This window comes from Osmia lignaria, chromosome 12, assembly GCF_051020975.1.
Source record: "Osmia lignaria lignaria isolate PbOS001 chromosome 12, iyOsmLign1, whole genome shotgun sequence".
NCBI classification, from domain to species: domain Eukaryota; kingdom Metazoa; phylum Arthropoda; class Insecta; order Hymenoptera; family Megachilidae; genus Osmia; species Osmia lignaria.
Genome location: NC_135043.1, coordinates 5663728 through 5690829, shown reverse-complemented (window position 1 = coordinate 5690829; position 27102 = coordinate 5663728). Strand labels below are relative to the sequence as shown.

At 47.1% G+C, this 27102-nt stretch overlaps 1 protein-coding gene across 4 annotated transcripts in view; it reads right to left on the bottom strand.

Annotated features, from left to right (window-relative positions):
* The window catches only part of pxb (putative Hedgehog signaling attenuator pxb), a 190635-nt gene that overhangs the window by 33200 nt on the left and 130333 nt on the right, over window positions 1–27102 (bottom strand). For 2 of the 4 annotated variants that reach the window (XM_034320837.2, XM_034320835.2), the window contains exon 2: window positions 12969–13146. In XM_034320837.2, the coding sequence (XP_034176728.2) occupies window positions 12969–13130 (162 nt within the window). In that variant the 5' untranslated portion in view covers window positions 13131–13146. Of the gene's footprint in view, window positions 1–12968; window positions 13147–23180; window positions 23952–27102 lie in introns of those variants that run through there. The other 2 variants (XM_034320836.2, XM_034320838.2) reach the window with 2 other exon arrangements.

Below are 27102 nucleotides of genomic sequence, written 5' to 3'. Positions count from 1 at the left end.
CATGCAAATTTCTGAACAAATGCGTAATTAGCGTGTCCCAGCCGAGCGGAGACGTGTCCCGTTGCGGGCTGCCGACAGGGACGAGAGAAGAGGAAGCAACCGCGACGGTGTATACGCAGAGCTCGCAGAGTTGTTAAATCAACGAGACGATTTTCGATCGACTGTTACTCTCGTCTCTCGCTATTGTTACGAACGTGCCGGTCATGCTAATGTGTCCCCGGCAAATCGAATGTTTTACGGGCTCGTGAATGTTCATACGAGCTGGAAAAGGGGATCCAACCCTCGTCCCAAGTGTATTTACCAGGGGGTCTCCAAAGGTTTTACGAATTGTATAAAAAAAAAATACCACACAAGTATTTTTGATAAGACAGGATATTTATAGTTCATCCAACGAGACGAGAAAGTAAATGTGTACTTACAAATTCACGTCCTCGAAACAGGAGCGACTCACAGTATACGGATCTCGAAACAACTGTGGGTCGATTTTGAAAAATTTAAGGACAAGTGATTGTACTTTGAGGGGTTGCGAATTCGTCAAAGGTCGGGGAAAGCTTAACAGATAATTCTATGAATTGCAATGAAAAAATAAGATTATTTGCTTCCAATAAAATCGAATTTTCCTTCATGCTTCGCAAACTTGAAGGGTAGCTCTGAACTAGAGGGAAGACGAAGGTCGAGAAGCAAAAGTGGAGTAGCTTCTCCAGTCGGTCGAATGATTGGAAGAAACCCTTTTTATCGTAGGACAGAAGGAAAGGTCGATTCTCGGGGTGCTCCTGTTTATTTGCCAGAGCAACCTCGTCGCAACCCTCTCAGCCTTTTCCTTTTTTTTTTTACCCCATCTCTGTGGATTCGCTCGGAGAAAAAGCCGAGACAACAACGGAGTCGCGTAAAATCCGTGCACGTTGTTTCTTTCCTCCCTCCTTTCTTTTTTCTCTCTGCTTTCTTCCTTAGCGTCCCAATAAAACAAGACGCGCGCCCGTTTTATTGGCGCTGTTTCCTCGGCCGCCAACGGGAAGTAGTTCATAAATATTTGATGCGCCTAATGGAATCTCATACAGCGTGCGCAAGCTCGCCGCTCTTTACGCTTCGATCGGGTCCGAACGGTGAACGGGTGCCAAGCGGATCGTTGTTTTCGCTTGTCGCCGGGACACGCCGCGCCATGCCGCCCTCGATTAATTCCTCCTCTCCGACGCTCGATTTGTGGCAAATGCGTCGGTCTATTTGCGCGCCGATCGTTTCGATGCCCGACGATAAAAGCGTATTTATTGCTACGAGCCATGCAAAAATCCTCCCTATCGATGCCCGTTGAAAAATGAAATATTTTTGATGAATATCTTTTTCACCCTGCCAGTTAACTGTTACACGGTTACCCGATGGATAACAGCATTGTGGCCGAACAGACGCGTGGAAGCGGGATCGCGATTCAATCTCGTCATAATATCGTTATTTTAATTATTATAACGCGTGGATTTCAATCGTTTTCGGCTTTATCTACTTGGCCATCATCCACGTTCCTAATTCCTTTTATTATTACCTCTAATTGTAAGATTTCGTGAAAATGGATGACGATCGTACTTTTTTCACGTCGCTCGTCATTTTTGTCGGCGAGGGGTTGAAACTCGCTCGAGGGCGACAGGCTTACTGCGAGAGGGGCAAATGACAGAGATTATAGGCCGGAGGTTCGTTTAATGACGCGGTTATCAACATTCCGTACGCGCTTTAATATCGACGCGTCGATAAGTCTCGTAAATCATTCGGTCGCTAATGGAATTCGACCGTCAAAGAGTACGTTTTTACGATCGAGACAGGTTTCAGCGTCGCGACGTCGCCGACCGACTGCATACTTTGTTGCGTTCGGGGACAAGGTCTGAAATTGCCTGGCGATTTTCAACCGTTCGAAAACGAACACCACCGTCCTTTTGATAGCTTCTTTTATGGCTTGTTCGTTGGACACCACTCTATTCGTCGTTCCTCCCCCGTTGCGCGAATTACCGCACATAATTTTCCTCGCTAACTTTACACCTTTTACATAGATACCGTTGAAAAGGATCATCTTCATTTTCGGTCTTGAAACTATCAGACTCGATGGCTACAAACTTTGCTACTCGATGCGTGCACAATTTTGTCTACAGACATCAACAAGTCGTTTTCATTTTTCTAACCCTTGCATTCCACCCCGATTAACAATGGAATACCGGTATCGTCCTCGGCATTATGCCGTCAGGATCGCTGAGACATTAGATAGCACATTATTGCGAGGATCTGGTGAAACGGCAATTCGAAAGGCGTATAATATCTAGCTCCCTGCCGAAATGGCGCAATATCACAGGGGATGAAGGCGAGGCGAGGCGAACAGTCGTCGGCGGGGGTGGGGTGTACAAGATACGGAATACTATGGTAGGAGTGTTTAACGACACGGACAGCAACATTCCGGACGTGCTTTAATATCGCCTACCGTTTCATTCGGTACAAGCGACGCTTCTCCTTCTATCGTTCGGTTATACCGTCGAAAATCCACTCACCCTATCTCGTCAGCGGTCGTAGGAAAACCGTCAACCCTTCCACGGCCACGTGGCGCCCGTGGGGTGAATTGTTTTTGATATTTGAAACGGAACGAACGTGGTACCGCTTCGCTGAACGAATACACACCCCTCCAGTGTCCCTTTTTCAACCCCTTCTCTCTGCACTAGCCTCTGGCCACCTTGAATTTGAGTTATTGAATTTCAGCTCTTTTGACTAGTCACCTGAGTGAAAATGAAAATTATCTTCCGAACAATAGTCCTAAAATATGTAAGCTTTCTATCGGAACAGAGTGTTAGCGACGCGCAATAACCGTATCAAAACCTTTCGAGAGTTAAAGCATCCTTAGAAAGTAAAGGACGAAGGAAAACGAAAAGAAAGTCACAAAACCAACTCATCGTCCCGCGAAAATATTATTCGACCGAGATATACCTCGAGTGATGTGAAATATGCTTCGAAAAATTGAATTCTGCATCAACGGAGGATGCAACAAGGGGAATGCAATTTTTATCCGCAAAAAAAAAAAAGGAACTCGTTATCCCGTACGTCAGGCAATGAGAATCAGCTAACGCGACATTAATATTCCCCGGGTTTATTTCCAGCAATATTCGCGCTCTGGGAAAACAAGCTCGCCTCGAAACGAATTAATTATAGCCCATCTTAACGTCCTGGCCCCGATTATTACACCGACTCGGCAAAATTTTTCGAGATATCCTCCTTTCGGCCTTTTTTTCTTTTATCTCTCCTCTCGATATTATTCGTTGATCCGAGTTTGCTATAAAAATGATTGTAACGGGGGAAAATAATAAACTCGGGTAACGAGGTCGACCGGTTTCAATGGAAAAGCTTTCGTTTATCGAACTTCGATCGAAGGGATGAAATTAAAATTGATATTTCAATTCGGACAGTGGCTGGTTGAATTGCCGTGTCCGCAAACCGTGTAACGAGCGGTCAGTCTCTTCTACCCCCAGGTGCGTACCGGGAATCGAAGACAAATGAACGATCTCGATGCAAAGTCTCTTTTCTCATCGCCTTCCGTCCCGTGAAACGAGGTTACAGCCTGTAAATTGAACGGTATTATTTGCCAGGAAATGGAAATCTTCGCTGCAATCTCTTCTTCCCTTTCCTGTTAATTTCTCGAGGAGCAGCGAAAATGGAACAACGGTGACTTAAAAGTGCGGGGTTTGCCCAACGGAAGCTCAACAAATGCATTTAGCGAAGTTCTTGTTTGAAGATAGAGAGAAAAAAGAATTCATGAAATATTGATCATTTTCAAGGGAGAAACTACGTTCTTCGGTTTCTTTTTGTTATATCAATTTCACCGCAACTCTTCCGTATAATCCTTTTGGCGCTTTGGAAAATCGGCACAAAGGGACGCGTTTTTACCGGGTTTCCTCGGCTTCTTTGCGAAAGATCGACGCCCATCGACACCGGCACTCGCAGCCGGGAAACGTTCCAATTTCCCTTTTATCGAGGATCCTATTCCATTTCGGGCGTCGCACATAATATTCCGGCGAACAACCGCTGGATTAAACGACGAATTCAACGATCCTCCTTTATTCCTCGCGAGCCTTTCCACGTTCGAACGTAATCGAAAGCGGGATATCTAAGCTTGCCACGCCTCCATCCCGAATCCGCCTCAAACTATTCTTCTAACGAACCGATGAAACGGCAAATCGAAAGTTACGCGAATGAACTTTTACCAAACCCGAAGAGTTGAAAATTCATTTTCCATTGTCAGGATCCAAGATTAACCCTCGATGTAATGACGCGAAATTTAATTTAAAAAATAGTCTATGGGTCCTGAAATTCGTTCGTAAATTTCTCTGATCACGCTACAACTCATCGCGATTCAAAAAGCGACACAGTTTTATAAGAGATTCAGCGAATTCACGAGGTTCGTCGTGAACCAGCATACACGGCCGTCATTTCATCCCTCCAACTTTCCTGTCTCGTCACCCCATTGCACAGGTGGCCATTATTTAAATTTCCTCCCCGCTGATTCATCGTTTCAACGTCAATCTCGGCCAGCTCATTGCTGGAAATTCATCTTCCGTGAAACAGGGAGAAAGAAGAACATCCCTTCATCCCCTTGGAAACTGATTCAACGATCGTTCGGCTACGAAACATCCGACGCTTTGTTTCGTCGTGGTTGTAAGAGGAAATCCCAGTGGCTTTACCTTTAATCTCTCCTGAACAATGTTGTCGGCTTTAACGCTCCTTCCACATAATTTTCTTGCTCCCTTTGCGCGTGCTTCTCGAACCGTTTGATCCTGTCGCAAACGCGGCCCGGAAACCGCGAACCGAACGCATCGAAGGGGTTCGTTTACCTACCAGTAGGATAGAAGCGCTCGTTATATCCCGTTCGATCTACTAACCCACTAAACGTTGCTATTACCTCTGTCAATAATCAGCAATATTAGCCGGGAATGCTCCCAGTGAATTTCGCGCGTTAAACACTGCCGAACGAGGGATATCGAATATTCGATCAGAAATCCTTGTCGTCGACGAAAGGGATCGGAAATTTCTTTTTTCTCGATGGGATATAGGGGTGGGTGGCAGTCGATAATGAAGTAATCCGAGGAAGGAAAAGGTAGCTGTGTAGGGTGTTCCTTTTTCAGGGATGGCGACGAATCGAGGGTGGGATTCGACGTGGTTCATTGCGAGACCCACCGTGTGATATTCGAGCAGCCGCCAAAGGGATCGTTAGGCCGAATGGAGACGCGATTCTTTTCGAACGTATACGTTTTCCCTTTAATCTAGCATCGCTAGTCGTCGCTGCTGTTCCAGCATCGAACGGAAAAAGGGGTGAAATTCGTCGTTCCTCTCGTACGTGGCGATTCAACCTTTTCCCATCCCATTTTTTTGTTGCTCACTTTCATACATTTTATTCTAAGAATTTTCACACCTTGCTGGTGAAGAATCTCGTGAATTTTATTTGATTTTTTATAATTTAAGAAGATACTCCAGTTGGCATTGAAAGGGTTAATCTTTCCACTTGAACAAGATCGGAGATTCAACGACTAAGAACACTAATTCTCTAAAGCAGCCGCGAAACAGGATTCTAGATACCCTTGCGGTCACTGTCTACCTTCGAACAGGGGATCTTCCCTCCGGAAAAGCTCGAAACAACCAGGCTCTCCCACTAATCGCGCCTCTTCATCCCCTCGTTCCTGAATCGAGAAGTGCAACCCCTTTCCAAGGAACTTTCCCTTTCCCTGGAGGAAACGCGTCCAACCGAGAATGGATGACGCGGTTTCGGGATCAACCCTGCAGAACGCGTTCCATAGTTACGAAGTAGCCTCGTTTGCCAACTTCGAAGCGGCATTAATTCCCAGGGAACCGTGACGCGTCATTTTTCCCGCGAAAATTGTCGGCGACGAATCTACGTTGACGCGAAAACAGGAAGAGCCTGGTGGTAAGGACGGAAATGGTCGGTACAAGATCTTCCATGGGAAAAGAAGAAACAGGAGGGTTCGAACCGTCTGTTTGAAACTAACAAGTACCGTACAATTATAATTAGTTCCGAAGAAAAACGACACGGAATCGTACAGAATCCAGACGCGGCAGAAGCTGGAACAGGCCCGCGTCGGCTGGTGACACGGTCGCAGCGGCTGCTGGCGTGTTTACACAGGACACTTCCGTGGAAACGAGCGCGTGAAAACTTTCTCGACCTTCTCGACTCGACATACGGCTACATTTCTCCCTTTCGTTACTTCGAAAGAGAAGAACCCTAACACCGCCTGCTGCTGAAGTTCGAGAAACGCGGCGTACATTGTGCAGGAACAACTTGGTTCCTGTAGATAGGGTTTAATCAAGAGACGACACACCGTTTTTTGATAAATAATTCCTCGTTCAACGAATCCATAATTCGAGAGAAAACAAGGGTGCAAGGTTGCAGGGCGACGGAATTTGCGGTCGACGACGGAATTGCACGGTCAACGGGTGTATCTAGTCGTCTAAATGTTGACGGGGTTTACGGTTTCGCGAACGGGAAGGGCATCGTGTTTACGCGTATCCGGAATAATCAAGGGTTGGTCGGGGATGGTAACGAGGGTGTAGCGAAACCGCAAGCGGCGTCGGTTCTCGCGAACGACCCTTTGCAACGGTCCTTGTGCTTGGCATCGTTAGTCGTCGCAGCGAGGAGAACGAGCGGGTCATGCGGAAAAATTTGCGGCTTCGACCCTCGAAACTGCGGTTCATTAAAACCGTCCACGTGTGTACAAAATGTCCACGCCGAAGAAACAGCCAGCCTTCCAAACGTGTTACTCGTTCTTACGAGGAAATTTTGTATATTCTGTTTGGCAAGAAATAGTCGAAACAGTTAAAAATACTCGATTTACGTTTTTCGAGGGTGCGACAAACGAAGAGAAAGAGCTTCACCGGTTCGTTTTGGTAGTCAGTCGGCGGAAGCCAATTAACCCTGAAGTAATTAATAACCCGTACTCTAATAACTGGCCCGGCGAACAAAAACGCGGATTGAATCGGTGGCAGGGAACGAAGGTCGACGGAAGAACGAGGCAAGAAGTCGACTAACAATGGGACGGAGGGAAAACAATGGAAAGCTTCGCTTCCCGAGAGCGGGAATTCGACGCGCCGTCATAACACGTGTCTCTTAATCGTGGATTTCCAGGACAAAGAGGGGAAAAAAGAGCGACCGAGAGGAAAGGAGGAAAACGCGCAGCGTCAAAACGTGCCAAACGGAGTGAAATGCATTCCAGAGGGAGGAAAAAAGAGGCCGGAAGAGAGACGACGCTTGCGGGAATTCTCTGAATCTCGTCGAGAATCACGGCGGAAATCGCGCGACGCGAACCGGGGTGGCTTCTTTTTCTTCCTCCCCGAATACTCGGCGAATTACGAGACGCGACAATGAAGTTCTCGGAATAATTTTCATTCTCGTATCCACGTGATATCAGATGAATATCGATTATATTTAACACCGTCAACTTCCACACGCTATTTACCACCGGTGTTTGCGGCGGATCGTTAACGTTCTTGGCCCTGGGTAACGTCTAATGGCATCGTTAACTTTTAATGAAGACTTGCGCGAACTTTAATGACTAACGAGCCGCTTCTATATCCTTGTTAATTTCTCGGAAACTCGGCAGACGCCTCGAGCGTCTCGCGACATCGCGAATGAAACTAGAAACATATCTTGCGGAAGGTGGAAAGTTTAGAAGGGAAGAGATCGATTAAGCGAACGATCTCGCGATGATCTGTGTCGGATGGTCAATCGAGTTTTCAGGCTGAATTTCGATTTCACTCTTTAAATTACAAAGACAAGATAAGACGATCTTTCGACAAGATGCTTATAAATATTATTAGTGTTCTAAGAAGCAAGATCTCTTGAATTTCCATAGGACTCCAGTGTCCCATGGGACGTTCTTGGAGAATCAGTGCCGCAGACTAAACATTGCCATAAGAACTGGCCACTTGAAGCTCGTCTCGTTAAGTCCACCCATCTTCGGACCATGAGATCCAAAAATGGACGACACCATCGCTGAAACTCAACTACTCGAAGTAAGGAACTCTGTCGTCGATGCATCGGGTCGATTTATCCCAGCCATTCGAGGACAGAAGGAGGGATCTTATTACCCGATTGGAACGGTTATTGGTGGCTTTTATGTCGAAGTAAAATCGGCGAACGCGGTTATTCGCGGGTATAATAATGACACTAACGACGCGGCTTGATATCAGCCCCGGGAAAAATCTCGGCTAAGGGCTTTCCCTCGGATCCCTTTTCACCATCGCTAACGAAAGAATAAAAGCCTCGACAAGGCTCTACGATATATACCGGATTAGATGACGACTTACGTCGAGCTTTCGCCCGATAAAACCGTAGACACCTTTTTCGAAGCTATCGCAGAATTTTATGCTTATGGATTCTTTTATTTAAGGGACTGGAAAAGTGGTTATACCGAGATCTACTCAAAGGGCAACCATGTTCGTTCGTAATTTTTTATTATACCATATATAACTATAAAAAAAAAAAAGAAAAGAAAGTAACTTTCCCCATAAGTTCTCAGATAAAATGAACTTCTACCAGCTCCCGACTACATAACCCTTCCTCACAGTCGTCCCCTATGAAAACTCTAAAAACAGCAGGTTTATCCAAACAGCAGCAGGAGAAGTCACCCGTAAGACAGCTCCTCTAACAAGATAGACAAACAGTAACCTCGCTATCTAAACATCCTAACACTCTAACTACTGGCTTCTTCGTTCCACGCAAGATTAATTCAAACCCGTGACGTCGAGGATTACGGCAAACTCGAAAGCTACACCCGCAATCAGCCCGCGAACAGACGTCGCGCCTTTCTTCTGACACACCTGCTACTCGCGTTTTCTTTTGCGCTTGTTCGGTTAAAAAAAAAAAGGAAGGGTTGAAGCACGCGTCGAATTCGCGCAAGGAGCGCGATAACGGGCCGGGATTAGCGCGGATGATTTATGCGAGGCGATAAAGCACCGGTTGGTAGCGTAGACGCGCGGCATGCGGCGTAACGCGCGAGCAAGCGCCACGAGGAGGAATGATTTAGCGGGTTTCGTGGCCGGGGGAAAGTTAATGCGTTTGGCAGCAACGTTCAGCAGGAAACGGGCGCGTGCGACGCGGGTTTCAAGCCGGTACTTTAACCCGCTTACGCACAGCTCGCGTTGATTACGCCACATGCTCGATCCGGCGATAGTCGCGATTTAATATCGGCTGTAATCCGAGTTAACGAGCACCCAATCGCGACGCTAGACTAGCGAACGTTACGTTTAATAACCGTGCCAGCTGCCTTTCCACTGCAAACTTGTTCCAACACCGGAAAAACGAACGATTTCTCAACACGAATTCTTTCGATTGAATTATTATGTAACTATAAGTCCCACTTGCCTTTGCTTGATATCAACCGAATAGCAATATAATGTTCGCAAGAATACAGAGATCAGGAGTTGAATTTAAGAATGGAAAGAAACTCGGGGAAAAATATGACGCGCCGCGTGGAAGGAGCTGAATAAATCGCTGCTTCATACGCGAAAACAAAGCGTGCAACTGTCTGCTCAAAGTTGCAGCCGCTTCATCCCCCGTACGACAGAATCTTCGGACGAGAAGGGAAAAAGAGCGAGATCCTTTAGCGGGATCAAAGGATTTCGCATCCTGCTAGCATACGCGTATCAACTCCCGCATAATTTCGCTATTTTTCAACCACCATTTTCACGTTACGATGCGTGCCTTCCGCGTAGCTCGCGTCATGCGGACAAACAGGAATAATAGAGATAGTTCTGATATAAACTTTTCTTCTCCATTCAGCGGATGGTTACTTTGTTAATTTCAATACCAAAGAAAAGGGAAAATATTTTATCACCCACTCTTTAAGCAATCGATGTCTAAGAAATCGATGAAAATTCAATAAATAACCAATAAAATTGGCGTGGTCTGTGAAAAAGGAACTAACGGGCATCGGTTATTGTGGATAGTCAAAATCTGGAAAGGGGTCTCCCTATGGACAGACAGACTAGCAGGAAATCCGTGTTATCGACGAAAGAGGAGAGATACAATCGGCTCGAGATAATCCGGACGAGGGTGCTCTCTGTCGATATCGAGGAGGACGACGACGTCGACGTCTGGCATCGATTTGCTATCTGGACGCTCGAAATGACGATACGTTCCATCGAGCCGGCCCGATAAACGAAACCCAATTCCACTCGTGCTGTAATTAACCGTGGCTACAACGCCGATACAACCCCTTCACCGCGAGACCGACAATAACTACCCACCCCTATTTCTATCATTCGCCAAGACCGGTTTGCTTTTTACTCCTCCCTCTGCCGTGCCCCGTAAACCTCTGCCTAAGGAGAAACGAAGCACTTTTCTTCTTCCGCTTAGCTCCGCGATTTTCTCAATCCTGCGTCTGTTCCACTTGCCGCGCCGCCGGAAACAAAACGGATTCCCAGGCGTACCGAAGAGACTCGCCTAGAAGAAAAACGCTATCACCGAATACTTCTTCAGCTGTCTACCCCTCCTCAGGGCCGTTCTTCGATCGATTAACGAAAGTGAAAAGGGTGGTGCTTGGTGGAATTCGATTCCTCTAAGACTTTTACTTTCTTCCCAATCTTCGACTTCCAAAGAGAAGTTAAAAAATATCGCGTTTATTTATTATATGTCGAACGGAATTTCTAGGCTCGTCTAATTGATCACATTTCTTCTATTATATCTGGGAATTATTTGAAATTGAAACGAACGTACGAAAGGGGTGGTTCGTTCGTGCCAAGCTCACCCTCGAAGGGATTTCCAGCGATAAATATCCCTGAAGAAATTAACCCTCGAGACGGTAGCCGAAAATGATCGCGACAAGCAGGCACAAAGGGGGTTGCGAAGCGACACCGAGGAAACTGCTAGCCGGAAGATGGGATGGTGGTTTTAATAAATATCGCGCGACTGTATCGTCCTCTAATAAACTCCAGACAACTTATGAGCGGACCGTATTCTCCGGCTGCTTTTTAATTACTATCATCCGGCTCGCTCGACCCTCCTTCCCCTCTTCCCTTCAATTCTTCCGCTTCCTTGCCTCTTTCTCTGCGCATTTTGCCTCGCAGAACGTTACGATTCTCTGCTCGGGCTGCTTTTTCTCGTTTCGTTTCTTGCTAACCAACTTTAAGCTTTCGCAACGTGGACAAAGAGGCACGATTACGCGTAGAAATATCGGTCAAGGAAGTGTACAATTAAGAATGTCGTATAATCGAACGCCATATAAGGGGTTGAAATAATCGCAAGACGAGAAACAAGATGATTTCGTCGAATTTCTAGGAAAAGGACGGTACAATTCGCGGTCAAGAAGCATCCAAAGGGGGTGTACAAAATATTTAAAGCAAATTCGGTAGTCACTGGTCCGTTGGTGGGGTAGAGAGAATTCAATTAAGGACGCCCGATGCATTTAACACGCTGTACAGAGAGAGAGGGTGCAAAAACGAAAGCAGAGCTTTCCTTCGAAAGTACGTAGCATATATCTATGTGTATACACGTAGTACATATACATGTTGGTCGCTTGCTAAATAATTATAATTCAGGTTAAACCCTGGCTCGTCGCAAGACACTGGCTCTCGATATTAAAGCGATTTAATATAACACGCGGCAGGGGCGAAATTAGAAATTATAAACAAGCCCTGACGCTGTAAATAACGCGAATCTTACGAGCTGAAACGATCGCCCTCCCACAGCTTCCCTTCAGCCGTTTCTTCCTTGCCGAGTTTAATCGAAACTAAACGAAACGAGAGATAAATCTCTAGCCACCGTGATTCTCCAATTACGCGTAATGATGTAAAATCGTCGGGCGATAATGGGTCGTCGACGGGTTCGGGAAGAGCACACAAACGGGACACGTGTTCTCTATTAATAGGGACGGAGCCGTTTTTATCCGTTCGTCGCGGGAGGAAAAAAGGCGTGGGAGGAGGAGGGAGGATGAAAAAGCGGAGGTGGCGGTAGAGCGATGGCTACTGTCACGGGTAAATACGCTTTTTTAACAGGCAGCTAAAGACAATAACAGAAACAGCGACACGAAACAGAGTTTTCGTACACGTTCCTATATACACCCCGAACCGACGAGCCAAAGCGATTATTCTTCGCGACTGCTCTCACTTTTAACATCCGTCCCGATGATCCTTCTCTCCTATCTTCCAACATTCTCTTTTTGTCCTCGTACTTCCTCTTTTTCTCTGCAAATGGACGATTTGCTTGACGATAAAGCAGTAACGACGCGTTTCGAGTGTTTCTAACTGGAATTTGTATATAATTGTCAGTATAACTCAGATACGATACGGTAAATATTCATTGAAAAGCAACACGATTGAATTTTTCGAAAATTCCTCTCGTCGATGGTGTTCGGTCCCCAGAGAAACGTTTCGTTAAGCAACCGTTCCTCAGGAAGAAAAACGCCTCCGAATCGTTTTTTATTCCCCGCTTTTCTCGATTCAATTTGCTGGCATCGGATAAGAAGCTCCAGAATTTATCCAGCCTTAAAATCCCGTTCTACCGATATGAATCGAGCAACCGTAGAACTCTCGTCCTTTTTCAACCCGTTCTTTTCCACCGGACACCTTGACTCATCTTCATCAGAGCTTAAACGGCGAAAAATCGGATCTGGTTATAATTCTACAAGGCAAGTTTCGGCCCTTAAGACGTTAACGACGGAATATTCGAGGAATTTTGGATGCGCGGATTAAGTCGGAGAATATTTTATAAGCAACCGTGGAGAAGTTTCTCAAAGATGGCTAGGTCGAAGTACCTTCGTGAAGTCGACGTAAGCCAGGAACGGAAGCAGGGAAGCTATGAATACGCGGTGGGAGTTGAATCAAGATTTAAAGCTCCCTTAACCGATTAGAGTTTCGAGCCACTTTCGTTACTTTCCAGCGTCACGAGTAGAGCCAACAACGATGAAGAAAATAATAATTTCTCGTTTGTTTCGTCGACTCACCGGAATAGCGACGCAGTCCTCGATCTCGGTGAGAGGTTCTTCGGAGCAAAAGGTGCCGTCGGTGAGGAACGGTGGCCGAGGGGGTGGCGGCAACCGGAACTCAGGGGGTGGACCCGGGCACTCGGGGCACTCCGTGCTCTCCAGCGTCTCCAACTCCTCCATCCTCCACCTCAGCGTGCTGAAAACCACACGGAAAACCAACATTAATCCCATTGGCAGAACTATTAATCGGTACGGAGGGAGAAGGTTTATCAAACCTTGCCGCTACCCTTCGTTATTTATTCCTCCGCTTTGCACGCGAGCTTCGAATCGCGATATCGAGCTTCTAAATCACGTAAGAAACAGAAACCCCACGAAAACGGAAGGGACAACTGGTCGAGATAAACTCGTTAGTGGTATCATCACGGAGAAAGCAAGAATCTAGACGATGCAGGAGAAAGAGGTCAGGTCGGTCCGAGTCTGGAAGAGTAAAAAAAATTGCCAGTTGACCGAGAAAGTTCGCGGTGCCGGGGTTAAATTGATAACGGTCCCGAGCGTCCGTTGGGTGGATTTCGCCGGCTAATTAAGAGATACGCGTCTGGTAGCCGGTCCTAATGGCCGCCGACCAGAATAGACTCCCTGACCGGCGTAGCCCCGTGCAAACGGGGGTAAAACGCGTGCTTTTTCTACGCGTTCTACCTTCATACACACACTGACAAGCGGTATCTCGTTAGCATAGGAAGCACCTTCGGGTCAAGTCGTTCCACTCCGGCCGCAACGTTCCGTCTCACTTTTCGCGTTAGTCGGTATGCTAATACAGGGACTTAATTACAGTCTCATAATGAATCAGTCACGCCAACGTCTATCCACCGCCCTGCACCCCACCGAACACACGATTGTATTCGGTTGATTAATTGTTTCGGCTTTCGAACGAGCCTCGAGCCGCGACATTCTAGCGGAGAGTAATAGACGATACGCCGATAGGAAGTTGCCCCTATTCGTCATCTACCAAACGATTTCGTTGATTGATTTCACCCCCCTCGCACGTTCTGGCTTTCTTTAATCCTGCACAGCCACGGTTATTGTACAGACTTGCCGGAAGCACCCTGGGTGGCGGGATGATTGAAGCGGTTCGAGAATCGCTTTAATGTTCTTCGGAACGTATTAACACGTTCGCTGCGGGACGAAGGAACTGGATATTCATTGGATGAATTTAATTAGTAAAGATGATATTAATCGTACGCGTGGAAAAATTTTCAACATAATAATTCGAGGAAAATTAGATGAAACTTCGTTGGTGTCAGAAGAAACGCAAAAGGGGCATATTATTAGTGGTTAAGAAAGCACAAATTCCAAGATACTTAGAAATTCACGGACTCTTAACCAGAAAGAATGCTAGGATCTCTTTAAAAGCAAAGTTCGCGTGGATGTCACAGTGCGGATTCGATTTCGAATGACTTTAGAAACTCGTTCGAAAGGATGATAAAAGAAACAGACAGAGAGGAAGGTACGCCAGCGACGAGAAAGCCATCCAGTTGGTATTTCACGCGTAGAGAGCACTAGCAAATAGCAAAAGCGGAAGGGAAAGAATAAAAGAATGGCACACGTGGGTGGACGAAGAAAAGGAACGCGTTCTGGCTTTAATAAATGCAGTCGTGCTTCCGTTTCGTTTCTTGCCACCACCGATATTCCAGCACGATGCTGGAACCCCGTGGCGTTTCTACGCTTCTTCTGCATCCCCTGTTCACCCTTCGTTCTCCGTCTTCCCCTGATTCGCATGCAGAACAGAACGCGAACGAGCAGCGAACCGAGTGGCGTCGAGCGCCCATCTCGTTTCTGGCTCGGCTTCGTGCTTCGCCAAATCTCCAGTTTGCGTGATTTTTATTTAATTCCATCCGATACAACCCCTTCCGAGCAGCTTCCGTTTCCGTGTTTTCGCCTTCCCTTTTTCTCCGCAATACCGACCGCATTTCGTTACCGTTCCCTCGAACGTCGACGTTCGGCCGCAAAACTGAATCCGTTACGTGGAAACAGACGGTTGGGGATGGCTAGACAGGGTGGCTGAGAGAAAATCAAACAACGGAGATCTTCAACGGCGAGTGTACACCGTGCTGGAAGCAATGTCGATCGACTTTTCGCGCGACGAAGCAAACGCGGATGAAAATATACAAAAGAAGGATAGGGGGACGGATGAGGATTCAATAAAACCGACCGACACAATACCGTCTCGCGAAGCCTATCGGTATTTCTCAGGCGAACGGAAACTGCGTCTTCCGCGCTCTAAACATCCGGAGAAGACTAAGGATTTTTAGAGGGGATCTTTTTCTTCGAGAATTCGCAAATCCATCAAGAAACGTATAATATCAGTTTCACGAGAGATCCAGGAACAGTCTTCCGCGTAGAAGGGTCAGCTAAGAATTTATTCGAGAGTTAATTGGAGCCTCGTCGCACGATTTCGTGCGATAAATCTCCTGCTAGCTGGGTCTGGCAGTCGCGACTGTCTCGCGTTGCTCGAAATAGTCTAGGACAACGAGTATTCGAGAGCAAAAGAGCAGCCGACAATTCGGCTGAATTCAAGAATCAAAAGTCATAAGTCGAAAAAGGTAAACCGAACAAGTTCTAATGAAATTGAAGATCAAATTTCTTCTGTATTATAATGACAACCTGAAATTATATTTTTAAACATTCGGTAAGGGATGAATAAACAGCGACGATTACACGTTGAGTGGAATATCATGGATAACGCTGGAGTACACTGTAAGCTGTATTATGCGGTCGTAATTGTTGCATTAATTAGCCGTCGTTATAAACCACTGCTCCCGGAGCGATAAGAGGATTACATGTTCGTGGAAAAATTCAAAGCGTGGTGGTTGTTAAAAAATAGTCGCGAACCCAACGAGTTAAGCTAACTGGATCGTGGAAGCGTGTAAAGTTCGGAAACGATACGATTATACAAAACTATTTTTATAATTTTCTTGTAATTTCTTCTCTCGTTAATTACGAACTCCGGTTACTTTGTATCATATAATAAATTTAAAAAAAAATTGATTTTCCATTTATATTTCATAGAAAGAGCTGCACAGTCGTTAGTGAAAATCGGGAGGACAAGATTTTCAGTGAAGTTTGGCGTAGGAGGGACGCGTGAGAACGCGATAACGGAGGACGGCTGGACGCGTCCTCGCGCAGCTGACACATCCAGTAATTTCATTATGAAAATCCAGCCAGAGCCTACGTGTCGCACGCGCGGGAATATACATTCGGTGGCCGACGACGACGACGACGGAACGACAAGGCTGGAAAAAGAACGGCCGAACGGAGAACGAAACGAAATGGAACGAAATGGAACGATGGAACGGTAGAGGGTGAGATTTCGCGAACCGCGTTGCACAAAATTTCATAACGTGCCTCTGCCTCTGCCTCGTCCCGAAATTCACGACGTCCGCCGCTATTTTTCCCGAAACGAATGTCACTGCGGCCCGTATTTATGGTCCGCTGCTTTCGTTTAATGTACCAGCCCCGAAACGCGTTCGCCTCGTTTTCGAAAGTGGACCATCGGAGACATTAAACGTCGGACGTCTTCGGATACACTCTAGTTATCACAATATCCTCCACTTCGATTTATTTTATACTCCTCGCCGCTGAAAGGGGTGAACGGAGGTGTCTCGGAAAACGTCGCCGGTGTAGATAATGATCGTCGTTAGGTTTGACGCACTTGGCCGTCACGGGCAAACTTTAAATTAACTCGTTTTAATCCAGCCGGGAAACTTGGCCCTTGTTAAGTAATCAGATTAGCGGGAAGCAACCTCGAAACGTCGCGGAAATTGAGTTAATCCGTCGACTAAGGCTGTTGCCGCGGTGGAAATGTTCGAATAATCGTTCTTAAAAAAGGCTAAATTTTCTCGTATTCATTGGTGACTTTACCCTTACCCTCTGGGAAATCGCGGCGAAGTATCCCAAGGTTGAAGACGTTTTCGAGAAGCAGCAGACGGAGATTTATTTGAACCGTCTCGAGATTCTGACACGCGATTCGACGCTTCAAACTTTCGGCATTAATTATTATCGTTTACACTGTGCAGCTTCGCAGTGGTATTTCATTTCGACGGCGTCGAGGAGAGAACTTTGAATCGGCTTTTCTCAAAACTCTTCTTCACCGACACGTTTTCCTCATCGTTTATAATTAACTTTCGCCAATGATCGCAATATCAAACGCGTTGAGAACCCGCGACACGGAGGGATACCATTCGCGTTTTCGTTTGCATACGCGTGGCAGGCAACGAGCCGGTGTGTCGCATTATTTCAGCATTAGCTTCGCTCACCGAGCCTCGTATCTGCCAGTTAAATGATACAAACTCGGCTAACAAACGCGCGGCTGGCCACGGTTTGCACGCGCCATCCTGTCGGCCAGTAGCCACCACCAAATACGCGTCACGAAGATGATTATTACTGTTTCGCAAACAGTCGACCCGATGCTGCTGCGATTGTTTATTTTTATCGATCAGACGCCACGTGCCGAACAAGGAATCCCGGCCATACGCGATCCCAAACGGTGGACGAGCAAGGATTATGAAATATAGGAGGTGCACGAGAAACGCATAAAGCGGAATCGTGAACAACGATCGTTTTCGAACAATATTTCCCTCCCACATCGTTCCCAATTTGTCCGCTTTCTCTCGAGGAGGCAACGTCCACCGTTGGTCATCAATTTCTGTCCCTCGGCCCACGCTGCAGGATCCATTTTCGTCCTCCTCGAAACGCGCCGCATCGATTCGCAGCGATTCTTTTAAACTCGCTCGATCGCGGAGAAAAATTCGATGGTCTACGTTAGTTTGTCTGCGGGAAAATTTGAAAATTTCTTGTTCCTTGGTGTAGATATTTAATTCGACACCATGCACGTAGGATCGAGAGACTGGATCATGGGAAGGTAACTCACACGTGATCTCATCTCTATGTTAATCTTCCCTTCTCTCGCAGCACTGCTCCAACGCGTTCCTCCTCTTCTTTCCTTCCTCTTCGCGACTCGTTTATGCAAGGATCGCCGATTACCAGTTTCAACTGTCGGACCACACCGAACGAAACGGCTGGTGGGTACCAGCTCTTTTTACGAAAGCCGCGGACAGGCGACGCGAATAAATACAAAATAGGTTTTCTCGTCGACGAGCGATATCGTCGGAATTGACGATAATAACCGTGAACAGGTTAGCAAGGATCGTTCCCCGTTCGCATCGACGAGATCTTTATCTCGAGTAGTCTGGTACCTGTCCTCGCGAATTCTCGTCTTCGGTGTGATAATGCGATTCGTTGCGCTTCGAGCGTCCTCGAGCGGAATCACGAGGGAAAATGAATTCTTTGGACTCGGACGTTGAATCGTTCCGCTGTCAACGATACTCTGTCGTCTCGTGAAAACACGGGACACGTAGGATCAACGAACGAGCCGATCGCTACGTGTAAACGCTCGTAATCGATCATTAACGCGCGTTCAACGTATCGTTCAAGCCATCGGAAAAGCCGCGCACAGAAATTTCCGCTCGTTGGATTTTTTATCTCTTCAATTGGAGCACGAACGAAACCGTGTCCATTAGGGGTGCTCCGAGAAAGTCTGCCGCGGCTCGTGGAAACATTTTTCGTATCATCTGATAACGAGGTACGCGGCGAACGCGCAATTATTCCGAGCGAATTTTCGTCCGACCTCGGCTCATTACGATTATGCATGCAGCCCGGATCGTTTCCGGCGGTATCTCCGCGAGAAAATTGCTTCAACGTGCGTAAGAGTCGTTATTTATAGGTGGACGCGGATGGTAGGTAGAAAAGGGTGGCACGAAACGAAAGGGTCGAAAAAGGGCGCGGCTACAATTATTTCCGCGATGCCAGCCGACCAACCCTCTCTATTCTTATTTAACTTGAAGCAGCTTTTGTGCGATTTCGAATCGAGCGTGTACCTTTTAATTAGAGACACCGATGAATTTCATAATTTCACTTCTGAACAGGGTGGACAACAGTTGCTCAGGACAATTTAGACTGCTTTTACGAGGGTATCGATTAATTTCCAGCCCTTTTTAGCATCGAAACACTAATCGCGATCGAGTAAACGAGCGATAAACCAAGCTTCCATTTACTGTTCAAACAAGATCACTAGCCCGGCCATCCCTTTCGCGGCTCGTAAACTCGTTTTAAGCGAAATCGCGAAGGGGTTGTTCGACGGGACGATATTCAGCAAGGCCGGGGTGACACCTGCACCTATCACCGAATACCTTGCACGCAGAGACTGCGAGTCGTTTCCACGTCGAGGGGGGTGGGTCTCGGTTTAATAAAGCACCGGTGAGAAACGCGAAACACGTGTGCGTGCAAAAGTTCTCCCCACGGAACTGCGCGAGGGGGATGAAATGGTGTAACGAGGTTGCTCGTAAGGAGGAAGGAAGAAAGTTTACGAGGGCGGTTACGTCGTGCCGAGCGAGGGTGGACTGGAAGTAGTTTTAGATGTCCCGTTACACCCCTCCCCTTTCATCGCGAAGGGCCACACGAGTAAACGATCTACGAGGGATAAACGGTTGAATTTTTCCTCGTATCATACGACACACGCGAAATTATATCGATAGATTAATGTCAACTGGAAATATTAGGTTGAAAGCCGTAAGCTCGAAATTGATACGAGGCAAGCGGTGTTTCGCGGCAGCTTTACGTCATCAAATCAGATCAGATCTTTCTATGTTTCTACGTGCAACAAGCTAATGCAAGGGTAGTTGTCGCAGCGCAATGTCGGTAATGGTGGCAGCGATTTAACGACCGAGTTTCTTGAAAGTGGTTCACGTTTGTCGTATTCCCTGGTCGCTCGCTAAACTCGAATATTGGAAAATTGAGTTCACTTTACCATCAGAATGGAACGGTTTTCCCGTTAGCGAGAATGGTCACGGTTTTCACCAGTCCCAACCCCTATTTTCACACACACACACACACACACACACACACCGTTGAATTCGTTTCTCGGTTTCGTTTCACGTGGACGCGGAACAACGAAGAACGGTATCTCCGTTAAACGATATCGGTGGCAGCGAAAATCGAGCGAGGATCGAGAGAACGAAACAGAGGGCGGGGAATGACCCTCGTGAAATTTCGTTGCTTCATAAGCTGATCGAGGAGGGTGGAAAATTTGTCAGCCCCTGTATGGACGGACGAGTTTAGCGAGAATTTTGTTGTCGATGCTTCTGGGCAAGGCCAGGAATTGTGACACTCGTGACGAGAGTATCAATGCCCGACGAGAAGGGGATGATCCAGCGAGATTGCAGGCTGCCTATTCGAAACCCCGATCGGTCCACTGTCTCCTCGCGTCTACAAACACTCTGTCGTTGTGTCGTTCGAAGAATCGATGCCGACTCGTCAAACTACAAATATTTAGAGAGCACTCGGCGCACGACGTTGGCGACTACTCGTAACGAGTTTTATAAATTTACCCTCGAACGATCGCGGGATCGACGAAGCTTTCTCAAAATGGAACTCATCTCTGTCACGAATATTCACTTTTTAACCCCATGAATTTTATCATCCTCGCGAATTCTTTGAAATAAAAGTTCACCGAATTCACCCTCCTCCCTTTTATTATATTTCTCCAAGTGTACAAACCCGTCACACTCGAAACGAAGGTTGCCAGATTGGAAAGGGGTTATTCGAGAAATTCCATGAAAAATTGACAGTTTCCCCGATTCGAAATGGGGGTGAACGTCCAAGAGAAAGATTCGCACATCTTTGGAAATCATCCCTTTTCCGTGCTCGCCGAGAATAAAAGGGAAAAATGCGTCGGAAGACGACACACGCGTTGCAAGCTCTACGGGGATCTTGGGAAATGTTACGAGTAGATCACCCTCTAGGGAATACCGTTCGACGCAAAGGTTATTTCTGGATCGCGAAAACTTTTAATAGCTTTCTGATAGCTTATTGGCCGGACTTATAAATAATTTCATATCTTTCGATCCATACGGCTGTCGACTGATCTCCTCTCTTTTCGTTCACGTGTCGCCCAGTCTACTGTTACAGGCACTCGAGAAACTTTCTTCCATCGATGAGAAATTATTACTATTATTATTTATCGACTGGGAAGACCGTTCAGTAAAGGGAGAACACTGCGATGAAGCTATAAAATGACGGGCATTAAATATAGCTCCGTCGGTGTAAACCTTTCGATACAAAAGGCGTTTCATCTTTCTGTTTTTCTCGATGATGTTGTTTTTCTCAGGTTGAAAGGATTCTGAACGAGTCTGTAATGTTTCCACTGAAGAAAATCGCGGTTACGCGAACCCGGAAATTCTGTGAAAGGGGTTGAAGCGTCTTGGAGGAAGTTCAAGAAGAATGTAAGCGAGTTTGAAAAGGGATAAAACATTAGGTGGAGCACCGAGAATCGTGGAAACAAAGGGTTCCTGGTAGCAATTAGCGGTATCGAAACCGAGTATCGTTCAAACTCCATTAAGGGAAAACGATCTGGACGCGATAACGGTTATCGTAACGAGCATTTCCGCGAGCGTTTCTTCGTCGAGGAGATTCGTGTCAGCGGGCAAAAAGTCGATCCGCTTGGACTCGGCAAGAGTTTCACGACGTGCTTCCATCTGTCGTCGTTTTGCTGCACTATCCACTGCCAAGGGTGCAAGAGGCGCGTGTTTTCAAGTATCTTTCCTACTTCCGTTTATGAAATATTATATTCACACTCGACTACAGTCAAACCTGTTTTTGTATTTTGTTTGGAGAGTACTTTCTCGCTATTTCGTAAAGCTTTGACATATTTTCTAAGTGAGACTTTTTTTATCCGGTCCCTATCCACCACATAAAAATCTACCACGTTTTATTTTTAACTCCGAGCCTTATCTCGGTTTAACGAAGAAACTTAGACGTCTGATTATTAGAACAGTCCTGTAAACTTTCTCGAATCGTTACAACAAAAACGAAACGAATTCGCAAAGTTTACGTTCGAAGCAGAAAATGAACTCTTCCGTGCGAGTCGAATTTTCCCCGTGAACTCTCGTCCCATAAGTTCCTAATAACTGTCAGCGACAGAAACAGCACGCCTGCCACTGTGTCCTGGTCGCGCCAGTGTCGCGGGAGTCCCGAGATTATTTCTAATTTCATCTCCGTTTCTCCCCCGTGCTTCGTTTAAATCGACCCCTCGCCTCGTGGATGTTTCAAACATCAACAGCCGAAAAAAAAAAAAAAGAAAGACAAAAATGCACGCCTGCACCGAGTGGCTCAGGTACCAGTAGTCTCGTAATTTCGCAAATGGAACACCGGAAAGAGTGTTCGTTTTCGCGTCGACCGGGGGATTCGATTAATTACCGCGATGAAAATTCTCCATTAAGGCGAGTAATCGGGTGTAAACATCGGCGCGATTCGATGGAAATCAACCAACAGGCAGCGTCGCGAACGGACTCGCGATCAATCCGCGGAAGAAACGCGAATTCACTCCGATTCTAATTTTTTTTCTCACTCAGACGATATAACGATGGACAGGGTGTCGATTGGATTCGACATTTCGAGTGGACAAAATGGCAGGTTGAATTTTTCCTCGCTATTTCTTGAGATTCCGGACGAGTGTGCAGGGTTCGCGTTAATCTTCCTCGACGTTCTGCAACGAGTCGCGAATATCGATTTCAACATCACGTCGAATCTTTTCAATGCCCGTCGGAGATGCTTTATTTGTTTGCCCGTTGCATTAAGTTCTGCCTTTCTCTGCCACCCTCAACGTGTTCGCACAGAATTCCACTCTCGTCTCTCGTTTTTCCATCGTCCGCGTCTGTCGGTGAATTGGATCCGGACGCAGCCGAGCCATCGCATTACGATCACCGCGGAAAAATGCCTTGTTCCGCGACGAATCCGCGAGCGGACCAGACAACGAAAGCGTCGTCTCTTGCGAATTAAATGGGAGCTACTCCGAAGCACACGGAGTTGCAATGTTCGAGAAGGGTGATCGCGACTTTTGATTTCTCGATGCGACGGCAAATCGAAAATCGATGCGAACGTGAACGTTTTATGGAGTGGGATTGATAGCACTAGAAAGCTCCTATTCTATAATCGTATCACGGTTAATCCTCTTTTAAGGAAATATATTTCCACGTGCTGACGCGTTTCGAAAATTTAACAATCGGTCTAATATTTTGCGAGTTTAAAGTCAACACGACCCGTTTCTTAAAGCAATTATCGCTAAGTTAACGTCCTATCTTTAAAGCCGATAAGGCGAAGTCAAACACAATGACTCACCTCAAAAATTCGGGCGACACTTTGCCGATTTGCTAGCAGCACATTTCCTTTGACGGTATTCACACCTTCCTCGCGGTTCAGCTCTGTTCGCACAACCACTGTGTATCACAACAAACACACCCGATTTATTTCTCGGGTATTTTCCAACACTCGGTGTATTTTACTTCACGAATCACTGGAGCACACTAAGCGTGATCTTACAACCCTTTCGCTTCTTCGTTCGTTCGCGGAGAGACGGCCAGACGACGACTCGTCGCGATGAAAATTTGGCACGAATCTCCTTGATAAGGTCGAGCGATCGCGAGCCATATGCCGATCAACGATCACGATTATTTACGATCATTCTTCGAGACATCTGTTTCACCGTCTCGATAAGATTCCCACCCCTCACTTCCACTATGAGATATTTTTCAAATACGCAAACACCAATCGTTTCTTAATTCCGAAACACGATTTCTATGATCACGAATATCCTCTATCAATTTTCGACGAGGAATTTCTTTCACTCCGAACGATCTCACTGTTTTAACAATTGCATCCCTTGCACTTTACTTGTAAAAAATACGTTCATAGAAAGCTCGAGTGTACTCGCGTGACGAACACGAATCGTTCTTCACTTTCCGGTTCCTTCGACTCCAAAACACGCGTATCTACGATGACGATAAGTTCCGTAACGCTCGCTCATCGGCGTCGCGCGGCACACTGTTGCTCTCTGCTTTCGTCCGATCGTTCGAAGTCGGAGGCTCTGTTTCATGCCTACCCCCTCTCCTCGCTTTCCTATACCCCACCACTATGTAACCAGCAACCCCTACTACCTATCCAGCTACCCCCACTTTGTTAGTTGCGATAGCAGCCCCCCACTCCTCGGCGATTCTTCTTTCTTCCCGCTGCGTGGCAGACCCTTTTCACGAGGGTGCGAGCGAGAGCCAAAGGGTCGAGGGTTCGAAAGGGGTGCGAGTAGGAAAGGGACGGAACACGGTGTCGTCCTTTTAGAGCGCGAACACGATGGACTCGGTGGAAGAAAGAAAAAAAGAGGCAACGAGGTAGAGAAGGGTGCGCACCGAGGGAGTCCAGGTTCAGGAGGCTGCGGTGCCCTTTTGCAAAAGAGACTGTAACGTGGTGCCCTCCAACGTCTCGACGAGGCTTTACACAGGGGTGTTTCGTGTCGACGAGCTGGGACACAATGCCGTTGACAGGGTTGAACGACGGCTCTCTCCGTGTCGAGGTAATTCCGTGGGGGCTGTAACGAGACAAAGTCGTCGCGTAAAGTGAGTGACGCGCGTCGCTGTTGTTTCGCGGATGGAATCGTTTAATTTTCAGCGAACTCTCGCGACCCCGGGGGGAATTCTTTCGTTGAATTTCGTTCGACGCTTGACGTTCGTTAACGCGGACACGATTTACGAAACAGGAAGTTAAATCTTCGAGACGAGATCGTGAGCATTACGCGAGGATCGACATCATTGTTTACCCTACTTGAGGGAGGAACTTAATCGAACCGTCATCTACGTTAGACTAGTACATACTACTTGAAAAAGCTGGGTCATTTTGAAGACGTAACATAGTTTCAAGTGTTTCACAACTCGATCTTCCCACGGATCGCAGCGTGTTCCAGTAGAGTTCCGCTTTGATCCATCGCCCACGCACTTTCGAACGCGTTTGAACGTAACGACGCGGACGCATGGTCGAAAACGCAAGGCGGAATTGCAGCCATAGCGACGCACTGGATGGAATTAATTAAACGCTCTTTCCCTCCACTTTGCACAGCTTTGGTGTATTTAACCGATGAGCTTTGAGGATCGGATTGCAGGCGCCCCGTGAGAGAAGCTCCTGTCGTTTGTTCCCTCCTACTTTCCAACCGATCACCCTCTCTGTCTCATCACCGTTCCCATAGCCGGTACGGCCTATCCCTTTCCGAGGCCGATCCTGCCAGAACGCTTCCAGGACTACCGGCGGATATCCGCAAATACCGCGAACGAGTATTTAGAAATCCTTTCGTTCGCTCGATGGATTGCGAAGGGTTGCCGAAGGAAGGAAGGGAATGAGAGACCACCGGCGCCTGGCGTCGGGAACTTCAAACGAGACGGAACGCGGGCCAGCTTTGCGGAACAGGTTGATGCCGAAATGGCCCATTGTGGTTATTGTATTGCTAGCGATATTGTGCTTCCGCCACCGCGATGGACGCTCGTCATCGACCTGATCCCCCGTCCGGGATAAATGGCAAACGTTTGCCGCGGTTGTCGCGCGTTCCACGGCTACCCTGGTCGACCGCAGACGCGATGGGAAGAGAATAGCAGCGCAAAAACTATAGGTGGATCCGATTCTCGCGAAAGTACAACCTCTGGCGAATGCCGACGGACGTCGGCGCCTACCCTGCACAACGTCGACAGCTTTTCTGGAAGCGCTCCAAGCAGACCGGCTTGTTTGCCGAACGCCAGGCCGAAAGGTGATGCAGCGAATTTTCCGAGTGTTTGCTAAACATCCTCCCGCAGCTTGCGCGCCGTGACGCCGAGTGGATGCTCGTCGACACGAGACGGTTCCGCGTGTCGCCGGAAAGGCGTTAATGCATTCCGTGAGAAAGTGGCCGCCACGGTTTCACCGACGGACGAGTCTACCCTGTTGGACGAGGATTTATCGCGACATGGTACCTCGCGTTTTTCGAAAAGATTCGTCTTGTTTCGTGAGACGCGGCATTAGAGCCAAGAAACACGGCGTATTAACCCTTAACTGGCAACCCTTAACGGGATCGATACGACTTTGCTCGTTTTGTTTTAATACATTCCTTCTATACGGTGCAGAGTACACGATTTTCAAGCTCTTAAAGAAAAGAATTCCATCGATGGACAGAAGATTGCGTAGCCTGTTTGCGAGGGATGATGCATTCTTCGACAAACACGGCTAATCTTCGTAGGTTTTCAGGCGTCAAAAGTTTGTTTAACCTTCCTCAAAAACACGCCGGATAGCCGGTGTATCTAGCCAAGCAAATAGACCGAGGAACTTGTCGTATCTCTGGCGAGGCACTCACGACAAAAACACGCGATAACCACGGAGGAACGTAAAGTTCGTTGCTCTTGGAGACACGTCGGAAAAACGGACGATAACACGCTAATGCCTTCGAACAGTATTTTTCTGCTGATCGCGAAGCTGTCTCGAGGGTGCTATCGTCCTCAAGTTTTCCAGTAAACCCCGAGAATTAAATTTAAACTCCACCAGTTCGGTATTCAAGAAATTTGTAAAAGTATTCCGTCTACCGCGTCCAGCATCACCTGCTCCGAACTGACCAATGTCCCCGATTACCATGGGCATTTAAATAAACATGAGAAGCATCGTGGAAAGGCACATCGATAGGTCGTCAAGTTCGACCGGGAACGAAGTTAGGATCGTCGGGAGAGATCGTGTAAAGACGATAACAGGAAGAGCGATAAGATTAAACCAGCGTAGGTACAAAGAGCCGGGAACTGTCCTCGGCCGGTGTCGAGGAGGGAACGATTTTCTTCGACGATGTTCGATCTTCAAAGGCGGCACAACCGAATGTTTGACCGCGATTGAGTCGTGTCGAGGAGGGTAACGGGAAGAGGGTATTTAAAATATTGTCACTATAAACAGTCTGACTCATGGGGAAGCTGTGTACTCGTCCCCCACGATCGGCACGATAAAATTGATATTAATGAACGTACCAGCGGAAGACTTTCTGTTAATTCCTGCCTGGTAATTTTCGGCCCGCCTTCTTTAACCTTGTAACGACACCGGGCTCTCCTCTGCCAAAGAATTTAACATTTAGAGGGCTAATTTATACAAGATCGAACGTAGGAGCTTCGAAAGTTTTTAACGGAAAGAAATATCTCAGGTCCGACGCATTCGTGTAATAGCAGCGATCAATTACGCGCAATCCGTTTTCTCTCGTTGCTCGTTAGGTTACTACATT